Here is a 19,785-nt window from a genome sequence, read left to right as displayed (position 1 = left end):
TCATGCCTTCTCCAATCTCCTTCCTGAGCCCGAGCTTCACATATGGGTTGGAAGGAGCTAAAGGTGGAGAATTTAGGGTCTGAAGAACACCGTGAAGATGATGCACCAGGGGGATCACCCACATGGGGGGTTAGCAAATCCGGCTCTGCCTTTACCTAGCTGGCTGATTGAAAAGTTGCTTATTTGGGGCCTGTTTACTCTGCTGGGAAAAAAAAGTGGTCAGTGTAGGTCATCTAGAGTGTTTCTTGGGCTGAGAGGCTGGAGGAATCCTTGGGCAATTTGATCTCCTAGGAAGTTTCTTCAGAACACAGCTCAGTTCTCCCTTCTGACTACCTACATTTCACCTGTGGTGAGGGAGAGGCCTGGCCCCAGAAGCACCCACCAGTTACAAGATGTAGGACCAAGGCTTGATAACCATCCCTGGGTCACATTTCCAGACTAAGATGTTCAACAGCTCTCTTTGAAGAGACAAACTATCACTACCCAGATAACTGCACCAAAGACAGGTCCGCAAATGAGAGCAACGACATGTGAAGGGAGAACAATTAGTGCGCCCAAGTGGAGCATTTAAACCATGGTGCATTTAACCAATCACATTTAGTCTTGCATCTGAAAACTATTTGCTTCGTTATTAACCAATTCAGAGGCCGTGACGGAAGTGATATGAGATACCTAATGGATTTTGAGGTTTGGGTAATTTTTTTTTAATGTTTATTCATTTTTTTGAGAGACAGAGACAGACCCCAGTCGGGGAGGGGGACACAGAATCCCAAGAAAGCAGGCTCCAGACTCAGGGCTGTCCGCTCAAAGCCCCAAGCTCCGCTCTAACACACAAGCTGTGAAATCATAACCGGAGTCCAAGTCGGAGGCGCCCCGAGGTTTGGGTAAATTCTGAAGATATTACTTACTTAGTGTAGATGTGATCTCAAGGAAACGTCCTAACAGAGGAAAAATAAACCTTAAAAACGAGCACTGGGCTGTGCATTTTGCCTGGAAACGGCTGCCATTTTCTTGAACTAACAGTAAAAGTACTGTACGATGGGGATATGGGATTTGTTTCACGGGGTCGTTGTGGGGATAAATGGGATACCCTACATGAAAAGCCCTTGCATTGCGTACCCCAGCCCCCCAACCCCTCCCCGACTCCCCAACTCCGGCCAGGAGCCTGCTCCAAGTCTTCCCCAGGAGAGCTGAGAACGTCTGTCTCAGTCAGTCTGGCACAAAATAGGGCCTCAATAAATATTTACCAAATGAACGAACGGTTGCCTGCTTTAGTCCTTTTGTTTAGTCACACTCTCGTTCTAAGCTCCTGCAACGCAACCCAGGCCCCCGAATCCCGCCAGCTCCATCACAGTGTGGATGCAGGGTCAGGGGAAGGGGAAGGGCGGTAAAGAAATGAGCAAGGGCGGCCCCCGGACCCGACCCAGGAGGGGAGAAAAAGGAATCCTTAGAGGCGCGGGGCCAACAAAGAGCCAGACGCAGGCCAGCCCCACCGGGAAAACCCCGAAGCCCGGATCCGTAGCCAGGGCCGGCTCCCCGCGCGCGCCCGGCCGAGCGCGGTCCCCGTCCCGGGCCCGCACCCGCGGGCGCCTCCGGCCCCGCAGCCGCCGCTCGCCCAGCGGCTCCCGCCCCCGGGGCGGTGCCGGGAACACGCGGCGCCTCCGCCGGTCACGTGGGGGCCGCTCCGCCGGGCGGCGCTGCCGCTTCCCGATCGCGCCCTCCCAGCGCCGGGGACGCGGCGCTCGCGCTCCCGCCCGAGCCCGGGGAAAGCGGAGACAAGGAGGCGCCGCCGCCCCCTCCTCCCGGCTGCGCCCCGGCCCTGCGCCCGCAACATGCCGGCCGCGGAGCCGCGCGCCGCCCTCCTCCTGGAGCTCGCGGAGGCGACGACGCTGCCGGCCGCGGGGCCGCGGCTGCGAGGGTAGCGGGGCCGGAGTCGGCACCGAGGCGCCGCGAGGCGGGCAGAGCGGGAGGAGGAGCAGCAGGCATCTTCCGCGGCGCGGCGGGCGGCGGCCCTGCTGCCCCGGCGCGCCCATGGCCGGGGCGCGAGGAGAATGCGAGCTGCACTGCCCGCCGGCCGCCGCCGCCTCCCCCCGCGCCGCGCGCTCGGCGCCCCCCGGAGCTGCTCGCGTCGCCGCCGCCGCCCCCCAGTTGCGGGCGCCCCGCCGCTGGCTGCGCTAGGACCCTCAGCCGCCGGTCGCCGAGGGCTGGTGGGAAGGGAGGGGCGAGAGGGCCCGGGAGACTGGCGCCCGCCCGGGCGCAGCGCGGCATGTAGCTGCGGGCGCCGGCGCGAGGGTGTCGGCCCGGGGCCCCGCCATGGCTGGGAAGGACAGTGGGAACCTGAAGACGGTGAGGCTGTGGCGGGACGCCGCCCTGCGCGCCAGGAAGCTGCGGAGCAACCTGCGCCAGCTCACCCTCAGCGCGGCCGGGGGCTGCCCGGGGGCCGACGCCGAGCAGCTCGACTCCCCCGACGCCCCGCAGCTCGTGCTGCCGGCCAACATCGGGGACATTGAGGTGCTGAACCTGGGGAACAACGGCCTGGAGGAGGTGCCCGACGGGCTGGGCTCGGCGCTGGGCAGCCTGCGCGTCCTGGTCCTGCGCAGGAACCGCTTCGCCCGGCTGCCCCCGGCCGTGGCTGAGTTGGGCCACCACCTCACCGAGCTGGACGTGAGCCACAACCGGCTGACCGCCCTGGGCGCGGAGGTGGTGAGTGCCCTGCGGGAGCTGCGCAAGCTCAACCTCAGCCACAACCAGCTGCCCGCCCTGCCGGCCCAGCTGGGGGCCCTTGCCCACCTGGAGGAGCTGGACGTCAGCTTTAACCGGCTGGCGCACCTGCCCGACTCCCTCTCCTGCCTCTTCCGCCTGCGCACCCTCGACGTGGACCACAACCAGCTCACTGCTTTCCCGCGGCAGCTGCTGCAGCTCGCGGCCCTGGAGGAGCTGGACGTGTCCAGCAACCGGCTGCGGGGCCTACCTGAGGATATCAGTGCCCTGCGTGCCCTCAAGATCCTCTGGCTGAGCGGGGCCGAGCTTGGCACCCTGCCCAGCGGCTTCTGCGAGCTGGCCAGCCTGGAGAGCCTCATGCTGGACAACAACGGGCTGCAGGCTCTGCCCGCCCAGTTCAGCCGCCTGCAGCGACTCAAAATGCTCAACCTCTCCTCCAACCTCTTCGAGGAGTTCCCTGCCGCGTTGCTGCCCCTGGCTGGGCTGGAGGAGCTCTACCTTAGCCGCAACCAGCTCACCTCCGTGCCATCCCTCATCTCGGGCCTGGGCCGGCTGCTCACCCTCTGGCTGGATAACAACCGGATCCGCTACCTGCCCGACTCCATTGTGGAGCTGACCGGCCTGGAGGAGCTGGTGCTGCAAGGGAACCAGATCGCAGTGCTGCCGGACAACTTTGGCCAGCTCTCGAGGGTGGGCCTGTGGAAGATCAAGGACAACCCGCTGATCCAGCCCCCCTACGAGGTCTGCATGAAGGGGATCCCCTACATCGCAGCCTACCAGAAGGAGCTGGCTCATTCACAGCCGGCCGTGCAGCCCCGCCTCAAGCTGCTTCTGATGGGCCACAAGGCTGCGGGGAAGACCCTTCTCCGCCACTGCCTCACGGAGGAGAGAGTGGATGGAAACCAAGGAGGAGGGGACAAGGAAAAGAGCTACCTGCCTGCGGCTCCTTCTGTGAGCAAAGGCATCGAGGTGACCAGCTGGACGGCGGACGCTTCGCGGGGGCTGCGGTTCATTGTGTACGACTTAGCCGGGGATGAAAGTTACGAGGTGATCCAGCCCTTCTTCCTCTCCCCAGGAGCCCTTTATGTGCTGGTGGTGAACCTGGCCACCTACGAGCCACCCCGCTTTCCCACCACCGTGGGCTCCTTCTTGCACCGGGTGGGGGCCCGCGTGCCTCACGCAGTGGTGTGCATCGTGGGCACGCACGCAGACTTGTGTGGGGAGCGGGAGCTGGAGGAGAAGTGCCTGGACATTCACCGCCAGATCGCCCTGCAGGAGAAGCACGACGCTGAGGGGCTGAGCCGGTTGGCTCGGGTGGTGGACGAGGCCCTGGCCCGGGACTTCGAGCTGCGCTCCGCCAGCCCCCACGCAGCCTACTACGGGGTTTCCGACAAGAACCTTCGGCGGCGCAAGGCCCACTTTCAGTACCTGCTCAACCACCGGCTGCAGATCCTCTCCCCGGTGTTGCCCGTTAGCTGCAGGGACCCTCGCCAGTTACAGCGCCTTCGGGACAAACTGCTCTCGGTCGCGGAGCACAGGGAAATCTTCCCCAATTTACACAGAGTGCTGCCTCGGTCCTGGCAGGTGCTGGAGGAACTGCATTTCCAGCCGCCCCAGGCGCAGCGACTGTGGCTGAGCTGGTGGGACTCCGCTCGCCTGGGCCTGCAGGCGGGGCTGACCGAGGACCGGCTGCAGAGCGCCCTTTCCTACCTGCACGAGAGCGGCAAGCTGCTCTACTTCGAGGACAGCCCAGCCCTCAAGGAGCACGTCTTCCACAACCTCACCCGCCTCATCGACATCCTCAATGTCTTCTTCCAGAGGGATCCTTCCTTGCTGCTGCACAAGCTGCTTCTAGGGACCAGCGGCGAGGGTGAGGGCGAGGGGGAAAGTTCCCCGCCGGCGGCGGCGCCCACCCCGGGCCAGGAACTGCTCCGGACCACCCAGCTCCATCACTATGTGGAGGGCTTTCTGCTTCATGGGCTCCTGCCAGCCCATGTCATTCGGTTGCTGCTGAAGCCTCATGTCCAGGCCCAGCAGGACTTTCAGCTGCTGCTGGAGCTGCTGGAGAAGATGGGACTCTGTTACTGCCTCAATAAACCCAAGGGCAAGCCTTTGAATGGGTCCACGGCCTGGTACAAGTTCCCATGCTATGTGCAGAATGACGTGCCCCACGCAGAGGCCTGGATCAACGGGACCAACCTGGCCGGACAGTCTTTTGTGGCCGAGCAGCTGCAGATTGAATATAGTTTTCCCTTTACCTTCCCGCCCGGGTTGTTTGCACGCTACAGCGTCCAGATCAACAGCCACGTGGTACACAGATCGGATGGTAAACTTCAGATCTTTGCATATAGAGGGAAGGTTCCTGTGGTGGTCAGTTACAGACCTGCCAAGGGGGTCTTGCAGCCAGACACTCTGTCCATTGCCAGCCATGCCTCGTTACCAAATATATGGACGGCGTGGCAAGCCATAACCCCCTTGGTAGAGGAACTGAATGTCCTACTTCAGGAATGGCCTGGACTGCACTACACCGTGCACATTCTCTGTTCTAAGTGCCTTAAGAGAGGGTCGCCCAATCCACACGCTTTCCCAGGTAAGTGGAGAGAAAGACGTGGCTCTTCTGTGGGTAAGTGGAGAGAGGGACGTGGCTCTTCTGTGGTAATGTTTTAAGGTGCATTTTTTGAAGATGCCGGTGTTTCATTTGATCGACTGTTTGCTTAACCTCACAGGCTCTCTGGGAAAGTTTTTCAGTGTGAATGCAGGGGGGTTTAGGGACGAGCAAAAGAGAAATACAGTCGCCAGTGTCATACTCTCCTAATAAAAAGACCCAGACCTCAGAAGTGGGTTCCAGGCCCACTGTTGGATTTTGGATCTCCTTTTCCCTTTTCCCAATTCAGCCTGCCTTCCATGGAAGGAATTTCAGGTGGTTGAACAGAAGATGGATAGCTTCATGCTGAGCCCTGGCTTATTGTGCATATTAGACACATCTCTACGGGGTGCTCGCGGCTTGAGATGTCATTGTCATCATCTTTGGTTTAAATTCAGCGTAATCATAAAGTAAAAATTATCGCTCACTTTTCTTGGGAAATTCTAGAGAAGAATGTTTTGTAAATGGGGTGAATGATGGTTTAGTAAAGACAAAAATTTCAGTCTGTAATGCATGACTAAGTCCTGGGATCACTGTTGCCCAGCACACTCTAAGGCATGGAAGATAGATTACTGAAATCTCTGAGGGGAGTTTCCTCGGGTATTTCCTGCCAGTTTTGTGCTTTAGAGATGTCTAAAGGTTTGGTTTTTGCTAAGCGTTAGAGCTTTTTGGAAATACTTTGTGAGAGATGGAAGGGACAAAAGGCTGGTAAGAGTTTTATGGTTTTGTTTTTGTTTTTGTTTTTTTTCCTTTTTCTCTTTTGGGGACTGTTTTGCAATAGATGTTTTTCTGTTTTACTTTTTTAAAGCATTGTAGGTGAGTGGGAGAATTCCAGAACTGGTGGTGTGGGATTTTTTGAGCCTGGTTAATTGATACCCTGAGTCTTTAGCCGGGAATGTGTCCATTTTTCACACTAGAGCATTCTTTAAACAACTCCGGCTTTTGGGGAGCAGGTATGGTTAACAGCATTCCAGGCGTCGTAGGGACAAGCCCAGTGACAGCATCATGGCCAGTTCCCCCCCCCCCCCCTCAGTCTCCACCCCTGGGGTACATTGAGCTGTGATGAAATGGAAGACCGCATGCCATTCTGATCTTTGTCCTAGTCTGAATGCAGCTCCTAATAGTGTCAGGAAGCAATCGGACACCAATATTTCCAAAGGTAACCTCTTCCTGCTGCCCTAGATCTAGGCTGAGTTTAATTCTTCAGCCTGAAAAAAGCCACCGTATTCAGTTACTGCCAGTCAATTGAGCTGTCCATTCGGAATGATTATCTGGTGTCATGTCATTGTCCGTGACTCTTCAGTTTGTTTTACATTTGCCTTGGTGCCTTCCTCATGAAAGCAAACACTTCTTTATTGTGTTACTAGATTGAAGAAAATGGTTACGAGTTACATAGTCACAGAGTAGCTCATTGAAGGAGCTGCCCAAAGCTGATTCATAATCCAAAGATGAAGCATTAATAAATCTGTTCCTATCAACAAAGGGGAAGACACAGGTTATTGGACAAGCAAAGCTCCGGGCAGGGGAGTTCCAGGAAATTTGAGGAGTACACCATGAGGCCAGAATTTTTTCTTTTTTTTCTAACCTCAGATCTCCATTTTTTATTTTTAACAGTCATAAATTCCACAAGCAAAGCACGTACCGTGTGCCAGGCTACGGAAACCAAGAGCCCATTCTCTTGCTATTGTTTTGCCTGTGCGTCTTTCAAAGGAGGCACACCTGGTTTGCGATGTAGGCCGTAAGGAGAAGATGATTTTCTCAACATAGAAAACAAATAAATGGTTGAAAACCATCGAATTGTATTATATATCGAGTAAGAGTAAATCATAAGTTGGTTTTGTGCTAGAGATTACGCATGTCTGGCTTATACATGGTCTGAGAACTAAGTTAATCTTTTTCGGTTCATTTAGGATTGTATTTCTTTGAAAAGTAGCAAAGGGCACAGAGTAGTGGAAAAAAATGATTATGGGTAATTCATGACATTAAGAAGACAGAGAAGTAACCGTATGGTGACAGATGTTAACTAGACTTACTGCGGCGATCATTTTGCAAGGCATGCAAACACTGAGTTGTTATGTTGTTTACCTAAAACTAATACTGTACGTTAAAGACACCTGTAAGTAAATAAATAAATAAGTAAATAAAAGAAGATGGGAAGAAACCCATTTTCCTCTTTCAGATTCGTCCGTGACAGCACTCATTTGATACTATTTGTTAACAATTCTGAAAGACTTGGGAAGAGCTGAGATAATAAATAACTAGAAGATATTGTAGGAACAGAATTATAATGTTGGGTGCTCAGTTAGTTAGGGGTGGCGCAGTCAGTTGGGCATCCGACTTCAGCTCAGGTCACGATCTCGCGGTCTGCGAGTTCGAGCCCCGCGTCGGGCTCTGGGCTGATGGCTCAGAGCCTGGAGCTTGCTTCCGATTCTGTGTCTCCCTCTCTCTCTGCCCCTCCCCCATTCATGCTGTGTCTCTCTCTGTCTCAAAAATAAATAAACGTTAAAAAAAAATTTTTATAAAAAAAATATGTTTGAGCCCCTAGGTTTTATTAAAATGTATTTTAACTCAGCAGAAACTTTCTTTAATCTACTGGCAGCCCCTCAGTCTCTTTAAGAAGTCGTTTTGCATTTTAGGGAAGTTAAAACAATTTGTTACTTAGTTTTACATTCAGTTAAAGTGTCAAACTCCCCTGTAAAGTCTTAACAATTTTAGATAGGATGGTGTGAAATTGAAGGAGAATGTTTTGTGGACCGTTTGCTTGTACGTGTGTGAGGCAATTTTAAGTGGTTGGTTTTTAAAATCAGTACTTTTTAATACAAATGACTTGATCAAAAATCTGTCCCAGGAATTTGAGACCCATCCGAATGAAGTTTAGTGGGGAAAAAAATTCATTTATTGTTTTCAGTGGTGAAAGACTGGATTTTTAATTTTTTCAACTTTAGGACATTAAAATAAGTAGTAAATTACTGTCTCCCTTGATTTTATACAGAAGAAATGTAAAGTTGCACTACGATCTCTTAAAGTTTATTTTGGCGGGGAGGGAGAGGCGGGGAGTCTGTTTTGGCCCCGTTCAATGTCAGTAGGGCATTGCATTTTCTGGCCTGAGCTGCACCAGTGTCATTGACCTAGACAGACATAATGCTGGATTTCTCTTTTCTGATTTTAGTCTACAAAAGAAATGTGATGTTTTGGAAAATCCTCAGCCAACAACCACTTGGCTTTAAAAGTTCTAGTGAAAAAAAGATCCACTTATGTTGTTAGAGAGATTATCTATGTATCTTATTTAAGATGAAAGCATTGGGGCACCTGGGTGGCTCAGTTGAGCATCTGACTTCGCAACAGGTCACTATCTCACGGCTCCTGAGTTTGAGCCCCGCGTCGGGCTCTGTGCTGACAGCTCAGGGCCTGGAGCCTGCTTCTGATTCTGTGTCTCCCTTTCTCTCTGCCCCTCCCCTGCATACGCTCTGTCTCTTTCTCTCCCTCAAAAATAAATAAACATTAAAAAAATTGTTTTTAATTAAAAAAAAAAGACAAAAGTGTTGAGTGACAAGAGATGCTTTTGGAAACTCGGAAGAGGTTAGATAGATCCTAAGTGTATGGGCACATGTTTGCCCGCTTTCACCAGGTACTGACCTGCCAGAATCGGACAGCCAAGTTTCCTCCTTGTGACTTGGTGGGATGTTCTTGTCCTGGAGTGGAGTCTCTTCTTGTGGAATATTTATTCATGCTTTTGTTCTTTTCTACCAGCATGCTATCCAAGCCAGAAGCACTGACTACTCCTTCGGTTGGATGATGCATGGCACATTGAGTAAGATGTGGAAGCCAGGATATAGGTCTGAGCAAGACTCTAGTCCCTTGAGAGTCCGTGCAGGTGGTTGAGTGAACGAGGTGCGTTTTTAAATTGGAAGAGTGGGCCTTCGTGAGTTGAACTTGGCGTGAATGTAGTTTTTCACTAAATATCCTGTTCTCCAAATCATTAAAGGTCCTGTGTAGGAATAATTAGGAAGCAACCCAGGGCAGGAGACAGACTTCCCACATGGTCGTCTTTATATTTGGTCTGTCTTATTCAGTCAGTGACCTGATGCCTTTCTCCGTCTCCTGAGTGCTTTGTGCCCCTGTTCTGTTTTTTGCACACTGTATACCTCTGAGGCATCCAGCGTATTCTGCCTTGCTCTGCTGGTGTTTCTGTATGTCACAAGATCTCTTTGATTAGGTTGTCCACTTGCTTCCTCTGAGCAGGAGACCTGCCTGAGGCTTGGTGGCTTTTTGTAAGAGCCTCTCAGATGTTTGCAGAATGATTGTTTGGTCTTTTGTGAGAAATACCTTTTTTTTTCTTTGTTATTCACGTACTCTGTCAAATTCCCAGGTGGCCCCCATAGTAGTGATCATCTTGCTTTGTCCTGTGTCCCAACTTCCCTCCTCTGCCCCACAAACGTCCCTCTGGTATTTCCATTGTGTCTGTATTACTGGTCTTTCTCTTGAATGGGCCCTTCATTGTGACCACTGAAGCAAAGGAGAATTCTTGCCTTATTATAGCTCAGTTTTAGAGTTACTGGAATCTGAGCATGACCTAGTTGTTTGGATTGAATTAGTCATTGTTTTTAATTTCACAAAGGTTATTAAATATCTTTTTAGTTTAGCTTTATTAACATTGATGCCTCTTGGCTTTTATTTTGTGAACTGTCTTCTTTGAACTCTGGAGGGCTTTGTTTCATATAAAAAATCAAAACCTTAATCATGCAGTGGGAGAAAGAAATACCATGAAAAATAGAATTCAAAGACTTGAGAGGCCTTGGGAGTATTCAGATTATTTTAAGTATTAGGTGCCTCTTCTTTAGACTCTAGAACAGAATTTCAGGCCCATCTCTGCACAAGTAGTTTAGAATTTCCCTAGAGAAAGTATTTTTTATTCGTGAGCAGATGTTTTATGTCATATTCCGCTGTCTGCTCGTCTTACTCCCCAGTAAATCTCTTCTTTTTGTTCTTAGTCATTTACTTCATTTTAACACGCAAAAGGTCATCTTGGGGATTAGGTGAGAGAATGCGCTGGGGAAAACAGTTGTTTTCCTGTGTCTGTGGAGAAGCGAGGGAGGGGGCTTCTGTTCTATAATACAGGACAGGAGGGGTGCAGGCTGATATCGGGGTGAACATTTCTGGTTGCTTTCTCCATTCACCCATTAAGTTGCTTCTCTCCATGGAAGCCTGTTTTGATTAAGGACCTGGTCATCCATCTAGTAGGATGTTGTTTTTAAAAAGCCAGGGCAGGTGCTGGCCTCCTCCCTCTCCTCTCTTGGCTCCTGAGGCTTTGCAGTCCTGTGGCCCGGGGTGGAAAGGAGAGTGGCTCTGTGCTTCTGGGCTCTGTGGAGAGCACCCTAGTAGGGTCTGCTTGGGGCAGGCCCAGGCATCTTGTTGCTCTCCCTGGTTCGGCCACTCTGATTGCAAAACCAGTTCCCGGTGGTTGTCAGGTTGACGTTTCTCTGGGGGCTGGCTACCTTCACTGTAGTGGGTTGGGATGGGGAAGCCCCATTTTGGCCTGCATTCCCTAGTTATGCTCTAGCATTGAAAAAGCTGTCCCCTGATCCGTACTTGGCTTCTCACATCCGGGCAGCCGGTAGAACCCAGAGCAATCCGCAGGCACCTCGGACAACCCCAGAACACGTATGATAACGTGTTTTCCGTAAAGACTCTTCCTCCCATGTAAGGTATGGCGGTACATACTATGTAAGGTATGACAGAACCACATGGCTATGGTTCTGTCCCTTCCTCTGAGCTCTGACGTTTCCTATGATGGCACAGCGCTCCCGGACAGGGCCAGGTGCAAGGCTGAGACGGTTGAAGGTGTTCAATAGAGATTGATTACTTTTCAAGAACTCAAGAAACTCTAGTGTTCCATAATCGATTCCTTGGCGAGGTGCTTTTTTGGGTTGTTTATGATGTTCTGGGTCTTAAAGTGTGTATTTTAAGGTAAACGTATACCATTTTCCTGCGTGATGTTTCCGGCACCTGTATTCCTGCCTCCTAGCTCCTACAGGAATGGGGGAGGGGTGGGCATAGGAGCAGCTTACTGGGAGGTCAAGGTGAACAAGTGCAGGAACCAGCTTCAGAAAGCCCTCTTCCACCCGATCTCACGTTTGCTCCCGTCGAGTCAGTGAGCCCTGCCCGCCCCCCCAAGCGGACTGTTCCCTAACTCGCTCCTTCTGACTCACCCCCAGCCCCCCCTTGACATTGTCCTCTAGACAAAGTGTAGAAGGTGAGGAGAGTGCAGGTGTGGTGCTGGTCCAGGAAGGAAGACGTTTTCCATGGTTCGTACCAGCCGTTTGCCTTCTTCCACCGGCTGTTGCCTTTTCCGTTCCGGGTTAGGTGTGCGGGTTTGAGTTCCTGGAAGGCGGAAGAGTTGCTGGCTGTGACGAAGGCAGATACGTTTTGGCGTGGACCGTGCTGTGGATAAGAACTCCTAGCACCTGGGTGGCTCAGTCGGTTGAGCGTCCGACTTCGGCTCAGGTCATGATCTCGCGGTCCGTGAGTTCGAGCCCCGCGTCGGGCTCTGGGCTGATGGCTCAGAGCCTGGAGCCTGTTTTGGATTCTGTGTCTCCCTCTCTCTCTGCCCCTCCCCCGTTCATGCTTTGTCTCTCTCTGTCTTAAAAATAAATAAACATTAAAAAAAATTAAAAAAAAAAAAAAAACAAAGAAAAGAAATCCCAGACCCCGCTGCCCGCGCACGGGCGTGTTTGTGGAGAGGGAGGAGGAAACGTCTTTAGTTATTTTCAGTTTGGGCACGGAATGCTTGAAAACATTTTCTCGTCTTTCCTTTCTCAACATACTCTCTTAGCTGAACATTCTGATACTTCGTTTCTTAAAGAGTAAATTGGTGAAAAACCATCAGCATCCTTTTTTTCGTTAGCCTTGTATTTCCAGAAGGCAAAGAATACAAAAGGAGAAGAAGGTTCCTGAGTTTGAGCCCCGTGTGGGGCTGTCTGCAGTCAGTGCAGAGCCCGCCCTCTGTCTCCCTCTGTCTGACCCTCCCCTGCTTGTGCTTCGTGTCTCTCAAAAATAAATATTAAGAAAAAAATCCACATAACAGGAAATTAACTCCTGTTAAGTGAACAGTCCATGGCATTTAGTGCATTCACGTTGTCGTGGCCCCCACATGGGAGGTCGAGTGCTTCCGGAGGCAAGGCGCAGGTGAGGTTGCTGGCTTCCTTCCTGGGCGAATGGACTGGAAATTCTCTTGTCAGGTTCTTTGTAGCAACTTTGCTTTTAAGGCACGAATTGAGGAGAGTAGGGCTTTTTAGGCCAGGCTCTGAGATGCCACGTTGATGAACATTTAACATGGTTGCATCCGGAATCCTCTTACTTGGCGTCAGTGAGAGGAAGAAAGTAGTTCCTGGGCCTTCCGGTCTGTTCTGTGGCATTTGTGATCTCATGGGGTCTGACGATAAAGAACACATAGAAGAGGAGCGCCCCTAAGTACTGTGCAATCACGGTCTTCTGTGCAGTGCTGTTTCTCTACAGAAATTTTGAGTAGCGCTCTGGAGCAATTTGCAGAACCATAGGCAGATATGAGTTAAGGAGATGGAGTAGCATGGAGACAAAAATTAGGTTATTAGCAGATTAGACGGCCAAGTGTACTGTAAGTTTATTAGCCGGATTCGGTCATTAATCACTTGAAGACCTGCTGTGTACAGAAGTGTGCACCGAAATAGGAGTTGGAGGAGAATAAAATAAGTATATGGCCTAGGCCATGGGGAGCTGAGTTGGGATTTTGGCTTATTTATTTATTTTGAGAGAGAGAGAGAGTGGGGGAGGGACAGAGAGAGGGAGAGAGTGAATCCCAAGCAGGCTCCACACTGTCAGCGCAGAGCCCAACGCGGGGTTCAAACTCACAAACCGTGAGATCATGATCGGAGCCAAAACCAAGAGTCGGATGCTTCACCGACTGAGCCACCTTGGCACCCCGGTTGATACAATTTTTGATTCTCCTGTATATGGAATCGGACTACATATGGAGAAATTCATTTGCCGGTTTGAATCATTACTGAGAGGAAGAACCTGGCTTTTGATTTCTCCAGAAGAAAAATGTGATTGTACTGAGGAAAAAATGTCCTCAGACTTTGAATTTGCTTGGCAGAGAGGAGTAGGTGGAGAGTAATGCCCGAGCCATTCTCTTCCGTTGACTTCCAGTTTGGATCACTCGTTTGCAAGAAATTGCAGGCAGATCTGGAGAGGATGCTGAAAAACGACAATGCATGGCACCCGGGGCTTTCTAAAAACTTTGAAAACAAATCTGCTTTTTTGAGGAGGAATAATGGCTCCTCATCAGGGACCTTCACATCTCTCAGAGTCGTTTATGGATTTGCTTCCTTTTGAGAGAGATCAAAGTGATCAGTCATTTCTGACACCAAAGATTTATGAACACCGACTCTGAAGACGGTGCAAATTAAATGGGATGCTGCTATAGTAAAAATATATGGCTGCTGCTTATAGGTTTCTTTGTTGGAGGATGCTTTGTCGAGGCAGCTTTCTGTTGTCAGCATGTTCAATGTTGAGAGAATTAAAGAGTTAATTTTCTTAGATCCTCTCCACCTTTAAAATGAAGGACTTCTATTAGTACCGTGTTACAGGGGTAGCGAATTGAGGGGGAGTAGAGCAAACCTCTTTCTTTACTTTTCTTCTTCTTCTTTTTTTTTAGGGAGAGTTTTAAAAAATAGTAATGGAGAGAGAAAATAAAATCAGAAAAATGCTATTTCTTTTTTATATATAAAATTTTTTCAATGTTTATTTTTGAGAGAGAGAGAGAGAATGAGAGAACAAGCAGGGGAGGGGCACAGAGAGAGGGAGACACAGAATCTGAAGCAGGCTTCGGGCTCTGAGCTGTCAGCACAGAGCCCGATGCGGGGCTCGAACCCACGAACCCTGAAATCATGACCTGAGCTGACATCGGTCGCTTAACTGACTGAGCTACCCAGGTGCCCCAGAAAAATTCTGTTTCTCCCAGGGTCTGTTGTTTGATTTAGCAACTTCTTTTGTTGTTTCAGTAAGATTTTTATTTTTCATGCCATAAAGGCTATCATTGTATTAATCATCACGCCAGACTTTCTAAGGGGACGAGGTCGGAAGCCCGTGAGATGCAGGCCCTCTCTTGAGTTCCCACCTGTTCTAGAGAGTGCTAAGTGCTTCTAATGGGTGATCTCATTTAATCCTCCCAGCAACCCTGGGGGATAGGTGTTATCACTGTCCTCATGTGCAGGTGGAGAAACTGAGGCTTAGAAAGTTAGTGACTGCCCCGGAGTGAGAGCGCTCTGGGGTTTCAGCCCTGACCTCCTGCTCCTACCCTCTGTCCTGCTCTGGTCCTAGGGTTAGGCTGCCGACTGCCTTCCAGCATGCACGGACCCCCCTCTTCTCCCCTCTTTCCTGGATGCCCCATCCTGTAGCGCCGAGTGCTGGGCCTGTGGGGTCTGCTAATGCATGGGACCTGCCCTTGTGGAAATCAGCAGAGGTCACAGTCAGGTGCTGGGGAGAGGTGGGGTCTCAGAGAGGGGTTCCCAAAAGGACCACAGTGCAGGTGAGCGTTTAAAGGGTGATTTCCAGTTAACCACATGAAGGAGTGGGGGAGGGTATCTCAAATTAGAATGGGATTTAAAAAGTTGGAGGCGGAGGGTGATACAGAGTTCAGCGTGCCGTGCCTGGGGGTGGGCATGTGTGCACGAAAGCACTTAGCCGTCTTATTAAGGAAGAGGCTTCTTTAATTAAGTCACACATATGAACTGATAAGAAGTTTGCTGGTGACCATGGCTGGTCCAAATGTTAGAGTTTTGGAAGCTTCGTTCCTATTCCATCAGGCAGGGCTACGTTGAGAGTATGGAAGAGCTTTATGGCTGGAGAATGGCGGGTCATTTCAAATGACTTGCTCAGACTTATAATCAAGTTGTTGCTGGGCCGACAGAACACCTGTCCTAGGGATCCACGTCTGAGCGTGCCACTGGTTACTTTCTCCAGGTCTGAGAACCGGCAGGAAAAGAGAGTTGGTTATTCTAACAGCCAGATGGCCTCATGCCTCCATAATCCCTGGAAATGTATCCGAGAACACCGATTTTCCTTCCTCTTAGTCTTAACCATAACAGATTCTGCAGTAGAGGCAAATTGGGCTGTAACACAGTTAGCATTTGATTGTGGACTGAATTTCAGTATCTTACCTTTGTGTTTTTTTGGGACATCACAGGCTGAAAATATTGTTTTTATGAATTTTGCAGTAATGGAATACTGTATTCCGTGCATCTCATTTGTTTGGACACCACTCCCCACACTCTGACAGTGTTTTCTCCCGTGTTTCGTTGTAATCCTTCGACTTTGTCTTTCCTTGCCTCTTAATTGATCAGAATATACTCAGTTACATTTTAATTGGAATCCTAGGAAGTGCAAGATACTTTAAATGTTTGATTTATATTTTGTTCATACTTACTTTATATCTTGACTTGAAATACTTGAATTTTCTGTGGCATTTAAAATTTTTTTTTTAACGTTTTATTTATTTTTGAGACAGGGAGAGACAGAGCATGAACAGGGGAGTGTCAGAGAGAGGGAGACACAGAATCTGAAACAGGCTTCGGGCTCTGAGCTGTCAGCACAGAGCCCGACGCAGGGCTCGAACTCACGGACCGTGAGATCATGACCTGAGCCAAAGTCAGACGCTTAACCGACTGAGCCACCCAGGTACCCCTCCTGTGGCATTTTAAAATGGAAGCCTTGCAATACAGTGGTTAGATGCAAGGGCCCTTGAGTAGATGTCTGCTTTGGAATCCCTGTTCCCCCCGCCAGTTAGCTGTGTGATTTGGGGCATCATTATAGTCTCTGTGTCACAGGGTGGTCCTGAGATTGGGTTAGTACATGTAAAATGCCTAAAACAATGCTTGACGTATGGCAAGAGCTCAATAGATGTTAGCTGCTGCTACTGTTTCTGCACTTATTCTAGAAAGCACAAGTCTAAACATATATTTGGAAATCTCATTAGCTGTGGATGAAATTCCCCTTTTTTGGGGGAAGGAGTGTAAGTATAGCACAATCCCTGTTCATAAACACTGTATGCTCTTTTGAACATGCTTTTTTCCCCTTTATTAAAACATAGATTTGAGGGGTAAAGGGGAAAAAATTCGATATTGTGACTGATATCTAATATAACTATTTAACACAAGTTACTCTCTTTTTAGTCCCCCTTCCTTTTTTTTAAGTTGATTTATTTATTTTAAGACAGAGGGCGCATGTGCATAGGCATGCATGAGAGCTGGGTAGGGGCAGAGAGAGAGAGAGAGAGAGACAGAGGGAGAGAGAAAATCCCAAGCAGGCCCCTTACTGTCAGCACAGAGCTCAATTCAGGCCTGTCTCACCAACCATGAGATCATGACCTGAGCCGAAACCAAGAGTCGGACGCTTAACTGAGCCACCCAGGTGTCCCAGTTTTTCCCCCTTAATTTTCAATTTATTAAAATATGTAGCTGTAATCACATTGCATAAATAATTTAAATATTGTTTTTTTTAACCTAAGTAAGCCATCGTGAATATGGTTTCATATTATTGGTATCTACGTGATAATTACAAATGCTTGCATAACAATACATCAAGGGGATTTTTACCTTTGTTAATTTCACCACTGGACTCTTAAGTTGTTTCAAGTTTTTGTTGTTACGAGTAATTCTCCGATGACTGTATTTCGAGTAATTCTCTGATGACTGTATTTCTTTATAAAAGCTCTTTCTTATTTGGGCAGTAATCCCCAGAGTGGAATCATTGAGTCAAAGGCGAGGAATGTCTAAGGTCCAGTACATGTCACACTGCTTCCCACGAGGGGCCACAGTTCATTCTCATACCTGCTGAGGACACCAGATTGATCTCACTGTACTTCCTCAGTATTGGGTATCGTCTTAAAAATGCACTAACATTTGATGGAAGACAATGTCTCACTGATGGTCAAAACTTTATTTCATGAATATGAATGTTTCCTCTATGAATGTTGCCTAATTGTGTTGCTTCTTTTGTGAATTGTTTAACAATATCTTTCAGCATCAGCTTAGTGGTATTTTTATTTTTCTGATTTTAATCACAGTGATTTCTTATTTCTTATAATTACAGGGTTCAATTTATATGAACTCTTTATAAATGTTAAATATAATAACCTTTTGCTCTCACACATAAGGTATTTATTTTCCAGCATGTTTGCCCTTTCGAGTTTAAAAAATTTCTGATGTTTTAAATTTTATTCAGTACATGTCTTGATCACTTCCTCGTGATCAAATATAATACCATTATCATTTTTCTAAGTACAGGGAAGTAACAACAGAAGGATTCACACGGGGAACCGTAATATCTCCACCTGTATAACCTCTACTGACAATCAAAAACTAATACCTGTATATGGATGTTATGTTTAGGAGCAGAATCCCATCTCTCATAACCCTAACCCTGAGTTCTCTTTCTTCTCTGGAAAATGTTTCTTGTGAATTCTTCCAAGAAAAAGAAAGCATGTGTTTGCATATGTGTGTATATATATATATATATGTGTGTGTGTGTCATATATATGTTACATATATTTTTTATGTTCTTTTTTACACTTGATCTTAGCCAAAAGGCCGAGAAGCGATATATGTTCTTTTTTAAAAAATGTTTATTTTTGAGAGAGAGAGTGTGTGTGCAAGTGGGGGAAGGGCAGAGAAAGAGGGGGACGAAGGATCTGAAGTGATCTCTGTGCTGACGGCAGAGAGCCCAGTGCGGGGCTCCAACTCACAAACGTGAGAGCGTGACCTCAGCCAAAGTTGCCATTTAACCGACTGAGCCCCTCAGGCACCTCTGCATATATTTTAACCTGAAAAAGATAATGCTGCACTCGTTGTTTTGCACCTTGCATTTGGCCAGCTAAAATTGCATTTTGGAAATGCTCTCATATGAGTAGTTTTAGACCTGTTGTATGTTTGTATATCAGTCATATTCTACCAATGGATGTCCTATATTGAAAAACCTTGGATTCTTTCAAGCTTGTTTTATAAATTTTATGCTAAGTAAATGCTTCAGTTTCCAGCATCTTGAGAAATACTCCCTTTTATTTCCTTCAGGGTTGGTAATCCAGCTCTGTGCTCAGAACACTGTTGAGATACAACTACAAGATGACGAATCTCTGAGTCTGAATGGTGGGCCTCCAAAGGGGGCTTGGAAAAAAAATAAAAAGGGGCTTGGGAGTTATAAAAGTTTAACTTTGTGATCTAAATTAAGGGCAGTCTTTTTAATGGGCTTTTGTGATGCCTATTGGAATACCATTGTTTTCAGCACTATTATGCATTTCTCAGCATCACTCGTCCATTTTATTATTTTTTTTTAAGATTTTATTTTTTAAGTTCTCTCTACATGCAACATGGGGCTCGAACTTACAACTCTGAAATCAAGAGTCTCATGCTCTGTGGGCTGGGCCAGCCAGGCAGCCCTAATTCATCCATTTTAATATGATGGTGTGTTTAGATATAGCAATGCTGACAAACCTTGCATCTCTCCAAATAAATTTTCCACTGGTCAAAATAAGATAGTGGTGGCAAGAATAATGCTGTGTCCATGTGAGAAATGAATACAAACATGATTGATAATGAACTGTATTTCATTGACCCAAAACATTAGTTCTCCTTTCTTTTTTCTTTTTTTAAAGTTTATTTATTTTCAAGAGAAAGAGAGCGCAAAAGCATGTGTGAACAGGAGAGGGGCAGAGAGAGAGAGGGAGAGAGAGAATCCCAAGTAGGCTCCATGCTGTCAGCGCAGAGCCTGATGCAGGGCTCGAACTCACAAACTGTGAGATCATGACCTGAGCCTAGGTCAAGAGTCCGATGCTTAACCAACTAAGCCACGCTGGTGCCTCAAAAAACATTGCTTCTCCTTTCTACCTCCACTGTCACCTAAAGAAAAATCTGCCTGTGCCAGTGGGACAGTTTTCATTTCTGTCCTGTAACTAGTCCTAGAGTTCCAGAACATTGTGTTTTCTAGACCTCAGCTTGGTTGTTATGCATAGCAAGTGTACCCTGGATGTTTTATCCTGGTACAAGTAGGGGTTCAAACTTTCTTTTTCTTTTTCTTTTTTTTTTTTACGTTTATTTATTTTTGAGAGACAGAGCACAAGTGGGCAAGGGGCAGAGATAGGAGGAGACACAGAATCCGAAGCAGGCTCCAGGCTCTGAGCTGTCAGCACAGAGCCTGATGCGGGGTTTGAACTCGTGAGCCGTGAGATCATGACCTGAGCCGAAGTCGGGCGCTTAACCGACTAAGCCACCCCGGCGCCCCGGGGTTCAAACTTTTAAGAGATGATCTGAACTGTTCACTCTTCTGTGTGTGTAATGAGTAAAGAATGGTTGGGGTGACTGGGTAGCTCAGTTGGTTGAGCGTCTGACTCT

General features: G+C 48.5%; 1 protein-coding gene across 5 annotated transcripts in view; it reads left to right on the top strand.

Moving 5' to 3' along the window:
• The first annotated feature begins 2,305 nt into the window (after positions 1–2,305).
• Positions 2,306–19,785, top strand: part of MFHAS1 (multifunctional ROCO family signaling regulator 1) — a 100,967-nt gene continuing 83,487 nt past the window's right edge. For all 5 annotated transcript variants that reach the window (XM_058720152.1, XM_058720153.1, XM_058720154.1 and 2 more), the window contains exon 1: positions 2,306–5,311. In XM_058720152.1, the coding sequence (XP_058576135.1) occupies positions 2,314–5,311 (2,998 nt within the window). In that variant the 5' untranslated portion in view covers positions 2,306–2,313. The remainder of the gene's footprint in view (positions 5,312–19,785) is intronic.

Source organism: Neofelis nebulosa, chromosome 3, assembly GCF_028018385.1.
Source record: "Neofelis nebulosa isolate mNeoNeb1 chromosome 3, mNeoNeb1.pri, whole genome shotgun sequence".
Classification (NCBI taxonomy): Eukaryota; Metazoa; Chordata; class Mammalia; order Carnivora; family Felidae; genus Neofelis; species Neofelis nebulosa.
The sequence above is the reverse complement of the archived record's forward strand: the minus strand, read 5'-3'. Positions and strand labels throughout refer to the sequence as shown.